Below are 13,658 nucleotides of genomic sequence, written 5' to 3' on the forward strand. Positions count from 1 at the left end.
TCGAGGCATGAATTACACACATTTATTCTCTTTTGATAATACTGTCAAAGACTAAGTAAAGAGCTGGAGACTAGAACGTAACGGGGCTGCAGCCCCAGCAGCTGCTACGAAGGCTCCTGTTCAAACAGCGGCAAACGCAGAAGCAACGACAGCTTAAACTCTGAAGTTTGCACTCAGGGGTGGAATCAGTGTTCGAACATTCCAGCTCAGAAGACGTCAAAAGAGGGTGATCGCCCAAGCAGCGTAGCTGCATGCGTTGCCTCAGAGGCCCTTGGGCCTCATGTCTCAGGGGCAGCAGCAGGAGCAGCCGCTTCGGGCGCAACGACCTGAGCATTAGAATACTGCTGTACGTAGCCGTCGACAGCAGTGGCGAGAAAAAGAGCTACTAGGAGCCCACCAAGGGGGGTAGCCCCATCCCGTTTCTTTGTCTGTCAGTGCATACGTTGCCACAGCAGCACCCGTAGTAACAGCAGCAGCATCATATTGTGGCGCGTTCAAGACAATGGCCAGTATCTTCGGCTTCCCCCCCTCAACCATGGGGTCCCCTGCAGCTGCTGCTCCAGGTAGCAACGCCGCCAGCAACAAACTCAAAACTGCCACTGTGAACCCCTTTGGGGCGCCGCCCTTCCACTTCACAGCACAACAGCAGCAGCAGCCGCAGCAGCCACATCAACAGGCAAAGCAAGGGCAGCAGCAGCAACAAAGACTGTCCCTTCTGAGCGCTGTTGCTGGGGAATCGACTGGGAATTACGTCAATACGTACACTTTTCCAAAGCAGGATCTGCAGCAGCAGCAGCAGCACCAAGACGAGACTGTGTGTTGTTGCCTTACTGGGGCAGCCACTGGCGGAGTAGCGGCGCTTCAATTTTTCCGAGTGCTGCAGCAGAGCAGCAGCAGCACGCGTGGGCACAGCAGGTCAACAGTGCGAATTGGTTGCTATTTGCTGCAGCAGCAACAGCAGGAGCTCTGTGAGACTGGTACTTTCGAGGTGCATGTGCCGGGACATGACGTTGAGGAAGAGGGGTTCTTCAATTTTATTTGCTGCAGCAGCAGCGGCAAAGCAATCGCCCTCTGCTGCTCTCGTGCCTGCTGCGTTGCTGCTGTTCCGCTGCTCCAGCAGCAACAGCAAGCCGCAGCCAAAAGCAGCAGCAACAGCACGCGCGATTGCTGCAAGACTATCGGGCAGCTGCTCTTGGCGAGTAACAACATGGAGCTGGGACAGCGGAAGCAGCAGCAGCAGCAGCAGCGCAGCTTTCTGCAGGTGTCCTTCCACCCCTTCTCTGACTCGGCACTTGCGGTACTGACCCACGAGTCGCTGGCTTTAGAAGCAGAAGCAGCAGCTTCTGCTGGTGCAGCAGACTGCAGCGACGTGCATGCGGTGCTACGGCTGTTTGAAATTTGCCGCAGTACGGAAAAACCCGAGCAGGAAATTTTGCTTCCTGCAGCAGGCGAAGCAGCAGCGGCTGCTGCAGCTTTTCCTGCAGTCCCTGCTGCTGCTCAACCAGGACATTTAGCTTCTGCCTTTCAATTCGGAGCTGCAGCAGAGCGAATACACTTGTGGACAGCTCTTTCTGTCTTCATATCTTATCCTCCTGGCAGCAGCAGCAGCAGCTGTCTTTGTCTTTCTCCCTTCCTCCCAGCGCACAGTCAGTTGCCGCCTGCTCTCTCATTGCAGCTGCATGATGCTGCGCTGCAGCAGCAGCTGCAGCAGCAGCAACAGACCAGGACCAACAGCTGCAGCAGCGGAGAGGCGGCTGACAAAGAGCAGGACGGCCGCCCCACAGGGACGCTGCTGCAGCAGGAGGTCTCACTGTGGCTAGAAGACTGGGCCAGCGGAAGCAGCACCGCTAAAGGCAGCAACAGCAAAAGCGGCAACAGCAACATGCAGGCAGAGCCACAGTTGCTGCTGCTGCCTCTTCCTCAGGGGAGCCCTCCGGCTCAGCCGCAGCAGATGGCGGAGGTGTTACTATGCACTTACCCATTGCTGTTGATGCTGCGCTGCAGCAGCAGCAGAAACAACAACTTACAACTTGAGTGCCTTGCCAGTTCAGACACTGTGCAGCCGCGTTTACAGAGAAAAGCTACGCTGATACAACAAAAGCAGCAGCAGCAGCAGCGACAAACACAGCAGCAACTGCCGAAGCCACTCTCATTCGTCTCTCTCGCAACTGCAAAGGGGCCAGTTGCCAGCAGCAGCACCGCTTTGCAGCTGCGGCCACTCCCTGCCGTGGCAAGCAGTAACAGCAGCAGTTGTGCTGCGCTTTGCTGCAGCAGTGGCGCCTTCCGCGTAAGTGTGACGGGGGTCTTTGCGGCTGTGCAGCAACGACTGCAGCAGCCACAGCAGCGGCAGCCGCAGCAGAAGAAAGACGCCATCTCTCTTTGTGTGAAGACTTTAGCGACTAACACTCGCTGGCCCCTGAAATTCCTGCCTCCTTTTTCCTGGTTCGTTTCGGCCCCCAACGTCTTAGTTGCACTTGCCGCAGGTACAGCAGCGGCAGCAGCAGCTGCAGAACCAGCTTCAACATCAACCGAAGCAGCAGCACCAAGAGCATCAGATGCTACTTCGCTGCTGGTGCTGGACCTGGAAGCTGCTTCGGGCCTTGAGCCTCCTTCAGGTTGCAGAAACAGCATGCCAGCTAGCGAACAGCAGCAACAGCTGCAGCAGCAAATGCAGCAGCAGCAAAAGCAGCACAAGTGTCACGTGAGCGAGCAGGCATCGGCTGCGCTCAACTCAGCGTACCAGCAGCAAAGACAGGGGTTGCTGGAGCTCCGACAGCGGCGTGCAGCAGCAGCAAAAACAGCAGCAGAAGCTGCTGCAGCTGAGGCAGCAGACCCCACCAGTAGTATCCAAAAGGCGCGGCGAGCAGCAGCAGCAGCTGCTGCAGAGGTTGCTGTTGCTGCTGTGAAGTGGATAGAAACTGCAGAGTCGACGTTTCTCAAGGAGGAGCGGCAGCAAATGGTCCTGCTGCAACGAACAGTCCCGAAGATGCTGCGGTGCAGAGCAGCAATGCTGCAGCAGCAGCTGCTGTTGCAGGCTGACGAAGCAGAACGCATGCAACAGCAACAAAAAAAGCAGCAGCAGAAGCTTTCCGAGCTCGAGCGACAGTCGGTAAGTTTTGCATGCTCACGCGCTCTGTTTTTATTTGTTCTGCCTTGCAGCATTTCTCTTGGGCGGCAGTCGCTCCACGGCAGCCGCTGATGCTGATTCTTGCTGCTGCTGTTGCAGGAAGAATTGAAACGGCGCTGCAGCTCAGTTGCTGCATTGCTTGCTGCTGCTGCTGCCTCTCTTCGTCGGCGACAGCTCGCGGTGTCTCTCCCGCAGCACGCATTGCTGCTGCAGCTGCTACCGTCACAGCTGTTGTCACTTGCTAGTCCTGCCCTGCTGCACCACGAAGGACCAACAAGTGCTGCCTCTCAACTGCCAGGCAAGGCCCTGCTCATTCCGGATCCACTGTTGCTCGCTGCAGTTTATTGTTTCAATTATTTTCTGCTTGTGTTCATTGCTGCTTCCAGTTGTTGCTGTTGCTGGTGCTGAATTCTGCTGCTGTTGCTGTGGTTTGGTGCTGCTGAATCGAATGTAGCTTGACACAAAAAGCGGTATCGCTGCAGCTGTGGTAGTTGTAGAGGATAACCTTGCTGCTGACATTATCTTGTGCTGCTGGTATTGCCTTTCGCTGCTGCAGATGTCTCTCCACTGGTGCGGCTTACAGCAGCAGTCACAGCGCAGATGCTGGCCATTCAGCAGCGGGAGCAGAAGCTGCAGCAGGAGATTTTCTGTTTCGATTCTTCGCAGGGGGCGCCCAGTAACCACTAGAGGGATGAAAGTCAGCGGCTTTAGCGACAGCAGGAGGTGCACCAGATCCTAGGAAGTAGGATGATCACTTATTTGCAGCTAGCCGCCTCTGACAATTATTGCTGCTGCTGGCGTAGAGCCTGCTACTGCTCCTAGAGCAGGCAACAAGGTGCAGTAACACCTCACTGAACATCTTGGATTCATTGACTTACGTTTTGTCGCGGTATGCGAATAAGCATGATAGATTTGGACTTCCAGGGCCTGGATTTTATGGCTCAGAGTTTATACATAGCGGCCTAGTAAGAGGGCACTAGGTGCCGCACGAGCCTCGTATCGCACTTACACACTTTTTGACGTTAGAATAAATTGTACTGATAACGAAATATTAAGAATGGAGGGCGAGTTCCAAATGACTGTTCATATACAGCAGGCATGCACGGTACATCGTGCAAAATACAGCGATACAGGCGCATGCAATTTTGTCTGAAGTTTATTTGCGGATGTCGAGAATTCTGGGCATTGCGTACGCATGCGTGGATGTTTCTTGCGAGTGCATGTAGATGCCTTGGCAATTTTACTTACAATTAGCTCTTCGCGACGACCAATGTTACAGTGCATTCACTGTGCTGGCTGGGGCTGTGGTGGATGTGTCGTGGCTCGCTGATGCCAGCTGGCTAAGGCTAGCTGTGGTGTGCTGGCTTTGTCATTGCATGGGTTTTCTGCTTTTGGTGAAAGACGATGTGGGATCTTCGCGTGTGCCCCAACGTAAACTAAGCGCAAAAATGCGAAGGTCCCTCAGTGCAGAGTTGTTCCATAAAGACTGCAGCAGCAAATACGGCAACAGCGGCAGAAGGTGCAACAGCACGCTATCTTTTTAAAAACAGAAGCATCACCAAACTGCATTGTAGAGGAGTCTGTAGCAGCAGCAGCAGCAGCAGCAAGCCGCGCCTTCGGAGACAGAAGTAGCAACAAACTGCGGCATTTAAAGGAGCAGCAGCTAAACTCCAGCAACTCCAGTTGCTCTAGGAAGGCGAAATAGTTGGCGGTGAAGCCAAACCGCACGCTGTTGCAAATCAATGCAACTAGAGCTGCTGCCAATGCTGGTGCTGGCATTGCTGCTGCTGCGGCCAGTGAATCAGCGGCTGCAGCAACCACAAACTAGAGGCAACGAAAGACAACGAACCCTATGCTACGGCTCCGACGCGAAATCCAGTCCCAATATTTTGGCGGCTTCTAAACTGTATCTGCAGATACACCCACAAAGCCTCACTTCAGTCAACTTTAGCGAAAGGACAGCCGCAGCAAGGGGAGATAACAACGGGGAACGAAGGCACAGCAGCAACAGTGCAGCAGCAAAACAAGAAAGCAGCATTTTCAAATGTATCTTGAGTACGGACCTCTTGAGACGAACTAAATGAGGAGCGTTTGCTGCCGCTGCCGCCGGTGCTGCTGCTGCTACTTCTCCTGTGCTTGACGCTGGTGATGCTACTTCCCCTGTGCTTGATGTGGATGATGCTGGTAATGCTGCTCTTCGACAAGGGGCTCGTCGTGCAGCAGAATTGTCGGAGCCGATCATGCTGCTTTTTACGGAATCTTTGCTTTTGCCGCGCACACTGCTGCTGCTGCTGCTGCTGCTGCTTCTGCTAAGGCCGCCGTTGCTCGTGACAGATGATTCCATAAAAGAACGTACCAAAGTGCTGTATTTTTTATGCAGTGTAGTGCCACTATACGGTGCTACTGCTGCTGCAGCCGTTTCGGCTGCTGCTGCTCTTGCCGCTTCAGCTTCGGCCAGCCACTGGCAACGCCAGGACGCGAAACTTTGAGCAAGGAGGAGCCGTTGCTGTCTTTCTGTCACCCTTCTAAGACAAGATCCAAAAAGAAAACAGCCCGCCCGACGTGTCTGCTGCTGCTGCTGCTGCAGCTGTTTCAAGCAACAACAAACGAACCTTTCGAGGTTGAGGTAGCCCACTGGATTTTGCTGTGGGGACGGGGCGCTACTGCGGCGCCAAGACTCCACAGCTGTTATCCCTGTTGCTCCTGGTACTCCTGCTGCTGCAGTTGCAGTTGCTGCTGTGGTTGCTGTTGCTGCTGCCGCCTGCAGCCCCTCCATCTCCGCTAACTGCAGGGTGGGAGAGCGGCGACAGTGTATGTGGGCCTTGGAAGGCTCAAAACAAGTGCCAAGTGGGTAAAGAGAGCACAGAGCCGGCTGTTGCAGCCGTTTGAATTCCTGTTTTAGTGCTTGTTCTGCCTTGAAATCGTTCACGTGCTGCTGTTGCAGCTTCAGTCGCTGCCGCCAACGCCAGATCGGCAGAGCTGCGCCCCCGGCTTCTGTTGTAGCTGATGCTGTTGCTGCAGCAGATGTTCCAGATGCCTTTACTGCAACAGTTCGTGCTGCTGCAGCAAGTGTGTACGGCAGGCGGAATAGCGCCTGTCTGGGCGGCTTGAGGCACTGGCAGACTCGGAGCTTGATTTGAGCGCGAGCAGCCCAAATGATCAAGCAAAGGCAAAAGTTGGCTTGAAACAACAGCAAGGCTCAGCTGTGCGTGCAACCCAGTGGCTTACTGCAGGTGCATACTAGACGTGGCCGCTGGTCCCGTCGCTGTGCAGCACAGCACGGAGCCGATGTTTGAACGCTTGTATTGGACTAATTTTTCAGTTCCATCATCCCGACCCCAATTATAAATGCTTATATGTCCTCTTCTCTGTTCTTTATAAACACTTCTGAACCACTGGAGCCTAACTTCTGGTCTTGCCTCCCCGCAGCTGCGGGTCTCGGTGGTGCTGGGTCTCGGGGCCTTGCTGATCCCCCCTCTTGGCTGCCTGCTCTCATCTCATCTGTCCAACTATAGTTGTTGATTTATGCCCTTTATTTTTGTGAAGACTTAATACGCAGGTAATTGTTTCCTTGATTCGAGCGCCTCGTTGTTCGCTCGCTGCCTAACCACTAGTACAGCTCTGGCGAGGCTGGGCCGCAGGGGTGACCGTTGAGATATTGAAATTTATGAAAAAAGACAGTTATAAATAAAGCTTATTTCTCCATTCAAAATGAAAAATAAATCAACTTAATTACTGATACGTCGCAGATATACACGCCAGGCAAAGTACGACTACCGCCGCAACTGGCAGCAAGAACAGCACAAACAGCAGGTGGAGCCACAAACAGCACGTGAAGCCACAAGTCCAGAACACGTTTGCACGTTTCCCTGTGGCTGTCCCTGCTGCTTCTGCTTCTTTCGATGCCGCTGCCTCTGCTGCCAAATTCGCCTCACTGGCAGCGGCCGTAAGGACCTTCCCTCTGCTCTACCGGCTGCAGGGGCGTCAGTAACCATTGAAAATGGCCCAAGCTGCTAGTCCATGTGCAAACTAGATGCGGTGCTACGGCTAAAGTTCAACAAACTGCGTTGCTGCTACTGTTGTTTCGTCCTCACAGCGCGCTAACAGGCAGCAACGCCAGACGCAGCCGCAGCAAGTGCCGCTAGGCTAGTCAATCCAACGGAATTTCAAAGGCGCATGACCGGGGCTGCTGTCTGTCCCGCTGCTGCTGCCGTTGTTGCTGATGCTCCTGAAGGAGGGCGCGGTGTATCTCCATCTCGCTGCCTGCCAGTATAGCTGCGGTGCTAACTTCACTGGCACTCTCAAGTGCGCTGCTGCTGCTGCTGCTGTCGAATACAGCTGCCGCTGTCGCTGTCGCTGCAGCACCAGAAAAGTGCCGCCTGGAGGTCGACTGCGTGGGAGTTACTGCTGCTGCTGCTGCCGTTGCTGCGGCCGCCGTTGCTGCAGCAGAAACAGATGACAACACCTGCTGCTCTGCTGCCAGCACGAGGGAGCTGCTGAGTGTCGGAAGCCCCTCCGCTGTGCTGCTAGTAACTGCAGAAACGTTCGTCTGCTGCGGCAGCACTGGCGAGTTGCTGCTGCTGTTGTTGCTGTCCCTGCTGCCCGACACCCTAAGCTGCTTCAGCATTCCGTCCAGCATTGCAGACGTGAGTTCTTCCCCTGCAGCGGCAGCTGCTGCTGCATCTTGCTGCAGCTGCTGGCCCATCTGCTGCTGCAGCGGCTGCTCGCCGGACATGCCCATAGTAAAGTGGTCGATCAATTCCTCAGCAGACACACGCTGCTGCTGCAGTTGCTGGTGTTGCCGCTGCAGCAGCTGCTGCTGCTCCTGACGCTTCTGGCTCAGGGCACTTGTGCGATTGTCTGAAGAACTAGAAGATAAAGACGCTCTTGGAGAAAGAGCCCCTTCAAATTCGGTGTCGCAAGCCGCAGCTTCTGCTGCAGCTGCTGCAGCCTCTGCTGCCGCTGCCACCGCAGCAGCAGCTGCTTCTGCTGCTGGAGATGCAGTTGCTGCTGAGGTTGCTCGGCCCGGCGTATAACCATGCTCAGGTGTATAAGCACGCTCAGGTGTCTCGACAACTAAGATGCTTGACTGCGTAGGAAAGACGGAACTACCGCCCGCTGCTGCTGCCGCTGCTGTTACTGTTGAGGCTGCGGCAATGTGTGGATGCTGAGCAGCTGTAATTGAATGCGCGTGCCTCGGGTCGCTGAAGGGAAGCACCGAATAGCTGCTGCTGCTGCTGCTACTGCTGCTGCTGCTGCTGCTACTGCTGCTGCTGCTGCTGCTGCTGCTTGCGTCTGCGGGTGGGGCAAGCTGGTTTGCAGCCATTAGGCCAGAGGGCATGGAACTGCTGCTGCTGCTACTGCTGCTGCTGCTGCTGTCATCTGCAGGCCCTTCTTGAAGCAGTGCTTCTTCAAACTGTTGCTGCAGTAGCAGCTGGTGCTGCTGCATCTTTTCTGCTTGCTGCTGTTGTTGCTGCAATTGCTGGTGCTTCTGCTGCTGCTTTTGCAGCTGGGTGTGCACATCATCTTGGCTGTTTCTCTGTTGCTGTTGGCGGTGCTGCAGTTGCTGCTGCAGCGCGATGAGCTGCTGCTGTTGTTCAAGTTGTTGCTGCCTCCGTTGCAGCTGCAGCTGTTGCTGTTGCTGTTGCTGTTGTTTCAGCAGCTGCTTCTCCAGAAATACCTGTTGCTTCATCTGCTGCCGCAACAGCAGCCCCTGCGTCCTCGTAAGGGACTGCAGCAGATTGTTGCTGCTGGTGTCCGCTACAGCAGCAACCGGGACCTGCTGGTGTCTCATGCTGGCGTTGGCTTGGTAGGATCCGAGAATACGCAAGTGTCTTCTGTTGCTCGCTGCAGCTGCTGATGACCTTGCAGCAGCAGCTGCGGCAGCAGCAGCGGCAGGGAACGGGACAGGGTTACTGTCAGGTCTCAGTGACGACAGAAATACCTGCTCTGATGCCTCCCGATCAGCAAAAAAGCCAGACACGGCCCTTTTTGCTGCTGCTGTGGTCCCTTGTTGCAGGTTGCGCTGCCGCAGCAGCCGCTGCTGCTGCTGTTGCGACACGGGGCCTTGTTGCTTCAGTTGCTGCAGGCGACGCCTCACCAAAGCTTCTGCCTCTGCATCATTCAGTGGGGCACGCTGTTGGGACTGCTGCTGCTGCACTTGCTGCCGCTTTTGCTGTTGCTGCTGCAGCTGCTGTGCTTGTTGGTGCTGCTGCGGTTGCAGCTGTAAATGCTGTTGCGGCGTTTCTGAGAGCTGCTGCTCTTGTTGACGAATTTGTTGCTCCAGCTTCTCCCTTTGCTGCTCCAGCTGCCGCCGCTGCTGCTGCAGAGCTTCAATCTGGAGCATTCGCTGTGCTTCTTCTGTGTCAGTGTGCTGCTCCTGCAGCTCCTGAAGGCAGCTCTCTTGCGGCTGCTGCAGCTGCTGTTGCCCCTGCTGCAGGGAAATGCGCCGCAAGGTGGCCCCCATCTCTTGATGCTGCTGCGAGTCCTCCTGTTTCTGCTGTTGTTCTTGCGGCTCGTCACCATCTCCCCACCATGGTGGATAATTGCTGCTGCTGCTGCTGCTGCACGCCAATACAACGCAGCAGCAGAACACTGCGGGCAATCGCCAAGCTAAACCAAAGGAACGGGAGCACCATCAATACAAGCAACAAAACTCTTGCACTAATATCAACAGCAGCAGCCTACGCTGCAGTCCCGTCATCTCCTCTGCGCCACAAACTGCTGGCTTTTGCGCCACTGCTCCTGCTGCGGCTGGCAGCAGCAGCGGCTGCTGCTGCCTCACTGCGACCCCTGCTGCCTTGCAGCAATTGAAGAGGAGCCAACTTGTGGGCTGGGGTCAGTGATATGTCCGTATTTGCTGCAACAGGAGCAGGAGCACCAGCAGTAGCAGCAACAGTAGCAGCAATGGCAAAAATGCACACACTGAACTGCAAAACGGGATCCGGAAAGATCTCATGAAAAGGCTAAATAAGGACAAGGAAAGTGCGAAATAGAAAAGGGAGAGCTCGTAACAGCAGCACACGAATGCCAGCAGAAGCAACCAACTGCAGCAGCAAAACGCAGCACAGCGAAAACGGGCTGCACCTCACCATTGACGATGCCAATGAGGTCTTCCAAAGAAAGCGAATGAAGTGCCAAGCCAGAATTACGCAGAGAAACAACACCTAGAACGAATGTCCTGACGCAGCAGCAGCAGGAACGGGAGAAACGCCAGCATGTGAAGCAACAAACGCAGCAGCAGCATAGCCGAAGCAAGCGAGGCAGCAGTAGCGATCCCAGCAGCGGTGCAAACAGAGTCCCTATGCAGCGTAGAAGTAAGCAAAGGTGGCAAGCATTCGACGGGATTCAGAGAAACAGCGGCTGCAGCGGCAGCAAACACAGCAGCAGGCTCAGCAACAAGTACCACTTGACTACGGCCGGCCACTGCTGCTCCGCAAAGGCTGCCAAATACCTGCAAAAACAAAGAAGCAATAGGCAAACCGAAAGTATAAAGAGAAGCAAAAACATATAACGGTAAAGAGCTGACAAACAAGCAGCAAAGAAGCACACAAAGGCAGACACAGGCAGACGCGCAAACAACAAAAAGAAAACAAAGACGGGGGAACAGGGAGGAGGTGACACAAATGAACACCCAAATGATTGGCGAAGGCGACAAAGAAACAAACAAATGGAGAGAAACGAAGGAAACGGAAGCAGCAAGCCGGCCTGCTTCACCGCTTGATCATCGAGTGCGTCAGCCACTCGCTGATGAAGACAGTGCCCTTGAAAGGCCGCAGCAGCGCTGATTCCGCCTCTCTGAACGCTACAGTCTTGGAGGCAGACATTTTCCAGCCGTTGCTGCGGAGGCCGCCGGGGTTATGGCTGTTGCTGTGGTTGCTGCACCTCTCTGTAAACGCTGCTGTGACTGCTGCTCGGGTTGCTGCTTAGCTGCTGCTGCTGCTCCTGTCACAGCTGCTGCGGCAAGACTGCAGCTACAGTCTTCTGCACAGCAGCGCCTGCGCCGTCAGGTGCGAAACCAGCGCTGTTCAACACTAAACAGACTCGTAGGTGCCTTGTCTCGCGGTGCCAGCAGCAACACCAGCTGCTGCTGGTGCTGTTGCTGTCGTGCCGAGGCACGATTAACCGTATTAAGGCCACTTATAGGGCGCATCTGCTGCTGCTGTCGCCGCAGAGCAGCAGCCAGGTAACTTTGCCACTTCAGCACAACTTGCTGTGTGTAGTGCCTGGCACTACAATTGACCTTCGTCGTTACCCCTCGAGGCTTAATAGTGCGAAAGACATGAATAATATTAAATATCTTAAGGCATGAATAATATTGAATATCTTAAGGCATAAGGCACAGCTGGATAGCGGAGAATCATAAACGGGAACTCGCGCCAGTCGGCCCGCACCGGGCAAAGGGCTGGACGCGAGGCCGGTGCCGCAACTCATGCATTGACCCTCAGCAAGGGTCATCACCCAGTTCTATTATTCTGGGTTTCCTGAGCCTTACAATAATATGATCTCAACTGTACATGATTATTTTGATGTTGAAGTCGTTGACCATTATTATAGTGCTTTCATCCTAGTCAGACTCGCTCGAGATCATACGTAGTAACAGTGTAGTCGCCGACTCACTACACCTGTGCACTACATTTGGGGGCCGTTCCGGGAAACTTCCAAATTAATCCGGGACATTTTCTCGTGAGTTCGGGATATTACTAAAATAATCCGGGCAGAATTTTCGAACTAGCTCTAGAAGCCCGAAGGGATCTCTTCACTTAAGTGAGAACCAGAAGGGATATGTCCCTCCGCAACGGCAAAACGGTACGGCCTCCACCTTAGCCGAACGCAACAATGCCAAAATTTGCTGGGACAGGCGAGAAACCCGCGGAGTATCCCCTTGAACCGTCCACCACGGGGGTGGCCCGATCGGCACCTAGGGTCTGGGAACGCGGCGCTGGAGGACAAAAGTCACCAGATATGGATCAGACTTGGGCGGAACCGGGTATGACCGATTTCATGCGGGAACTTGTCGCACAGATGGCTCGGGGAATAGTGCAAGCAACCCAGAGATCCATCGGATACGAGGACGGCACGAACATGAGGAATTTTCTCGACCTTGCAGAGTTAGATTTCCTCGAACGGGGGTTGGAAGAACAGCAATGGGGGGAAGAGCTCAAAAGATACCTGAAGGGAGACGCCTTAGGTTACTGGTTGTATCTGCGTCGTACTGGAGTACCCTTGACTGATTGGGAGCATCTTAGACAGTGCTTATGCGAGCACTTCGGTAGCATAACTAAGGAACGGATGAAAGTTTTGATGGCGGAGAATGTATGGAGGGGCGACCACCACGCATACTCTGCGCGCTTTGCGACAATCGTGGCACAAGGGGTGTCGGTGGCTACAGATCAGTTGGTGGGCTACTACTTGGCCAACCTACCGGACGAAATAGCACAACGATTAACTGAAGAGGGAACAAGGAAGTTTACGGACTGGCAGGAAGCCGCCGCAGCCCTGGCTGCTATGAGGGCACCGTGGAAAGATTTCTGTGAAGACCGTCACCGATACCGGCGGGAGTTAGAGGATGCCCAGCGTAGTTGGGCTTACAGCAGGCGAGATTCAGGCCTACTTCATGAACGACAGAACAGGAACGACACATGGAATGATATTCCAGACTTGCGTTGTTATGCGTGCAGCGGAAGGGGACATGCGAGCAGGGACTGTCCGCTCCGTAACGGAGCGACGCGACGAACCGGGGAAACGTGCTCCCGGTGCGGGGGCCGGGATCACTACGCTAGAGACTGTCCTACGTTGGCTCGACCCAGTGCGGAGCCCGCTAGACCGCCCAGACAACAGCCTCGGCGGCCCAACGTTAAGCAGTCGAGGCATTTAAACGAACGAGCCTAGCCGTTAAGGGAGACGAGCGGGCTAGGCTGACCAGGAGTAGTAAAGGTACGATGTGCGCGGTAGCGACAGGGCCTAACTCCATTCCAGTCTCCCCAGATTGGGGAAGAAGGTTGTGTATTGGGAAAGAGCGAGAGTGCCCCGAGGGTCCGGATGTGGGGAAGACTCAGCAAACCCCTGCAGACCAGTCCCACACCGAGACTACGTCGCCAATCAAGGAATGGTCTAGGCGTAGATTGGATCACAGCTGTGAGCAGAACAACGTAACTACTGAAGGGGACCGTCCGCAGGACGCGGGCACTAAAGAACTACAATGGTGGCGCGAGCGGAGACTACAGGAACTTGCCTCGCCCACTTGCCTCGCCCACGGGGACTCTGTGTAGTGTGGGTATGACCGCCGTGCTAAGAGTCGAAGTGCTCGGCGATCAGTGTGAAGCTCTATTAGACACCGGCGCCTCAAAGAGTTTCATTAGCCCAGAGGCGGTAGAACGTTTGCAGCCTAGAGCAAGGAAGCTGCCTGAGGAACACGTGTTCACCGTAGCTAACGGTTAGATCGAGTGGTGAAGGGGCTCACAATGTGGTGTGGGACAACCCGTTTAGCTGGCGACTTCTTGGTCGGCCCGGTGCCATATGACCTTGTGGT

At 54.9% G+C, this 13,658-nt stretch overlaps 4 protein-coding genes across 4 annotated transcripts; 2 read left to right on the forward strand and 2 right to left on the reverse strand.

Annotated features, from left to right (window-relative positions):
• Positions 1–502: 502 nt before the first annotated feature.
• Positions 503–3,814, forward strand: ENH_00026860 (armadillo/beta-catenin-like repeat-containing protein, putative; the record flags this gene model as incomplete). Its single annotated transcript, XM_013578027.1, has 3 exons — positions 503–3,109; positions 3,227–3,404; positions 3,684–3,814. 3 exons carry the CDS (start codon positions 503–505, stop codon positions 3,812–3,814), a joined length of 2,916 nt encoding a protein of 971 aa, XP_013433481.1.
• A 1,168-nt stretch (positions 3,815–4,982) lies between these two features.
• ENH_00026870 (hypothetical protein, conserved) lies at positions 4,983–5,903 on the reverse strand (the record flags this gene model as incomplete). Its single annotated transcript, XM_013578028.1, has 2 exons — positions 4,983–5,037; positions 5,191–5,903. 2 exons carry the CDS (start codon positions 5,901–5,903, stop codon positions 4,983–4,985), a joined length of 768 nt encoding a protein of 255 aa, XP_013433482.1.
• A 1,374-nt stretch (positions 5,904–7,277) lies between these two features.
• Positions 7,278–10,953, reverse strand: ENH_00026880 (hypothetical protein, conserved; the record flags this gene model as incomplete). Its single annotated transcript, XM_013578029.1, has 5 exons — positions 7,278–9,687; positions 9,815–9,986; positions 10,219–10,307; positions 10,533–10,580; positions 10,844–10,953. The coding sequence occupies 5 exons, from the start codon at positions 10,951–10,953 to the stop codon at positions 7,278–7,280; spliced, it is 2,829 nt and encodes a 942-aa protein (XP_013433483.1).
• A 1,012-nt stretch (positions 10,954–11,965) lies between these two features.
• On the forward strand, positions 11,966–13,004 carry ENH_00026890 (hypothetical protein; the record flags this gene model as incomplete). The annotated part of the gene is made up of 2 exons (XM_013578030.1): positions 11,966–12,707; positions 12,808–13,004. 2 exons carry the CDS (start codon positions 11,966–11,968, stop codon positions 13,002–13,004), a joined length of 939 nt encoding a protein of 312 aa, XP_013433484.1.
• Positions 13,005–13,658: the final 654 nt, after the last annotated feature.

This window comes from Eimeria necatrix, genomic scaffold (assembly GCF_000499385.1).
Source record: "Eimeria necatrix Houghton genomic scaffold, Enh_scaff1, whole genome shotgun sequence".
Classification (NCBI taxonomy): domain Eukaryota; phylum Apicomplexa; class Conoidasida; order Eucoccidiorida; family Eimeriidae; genus Eimeria; species Eimeria necatrix.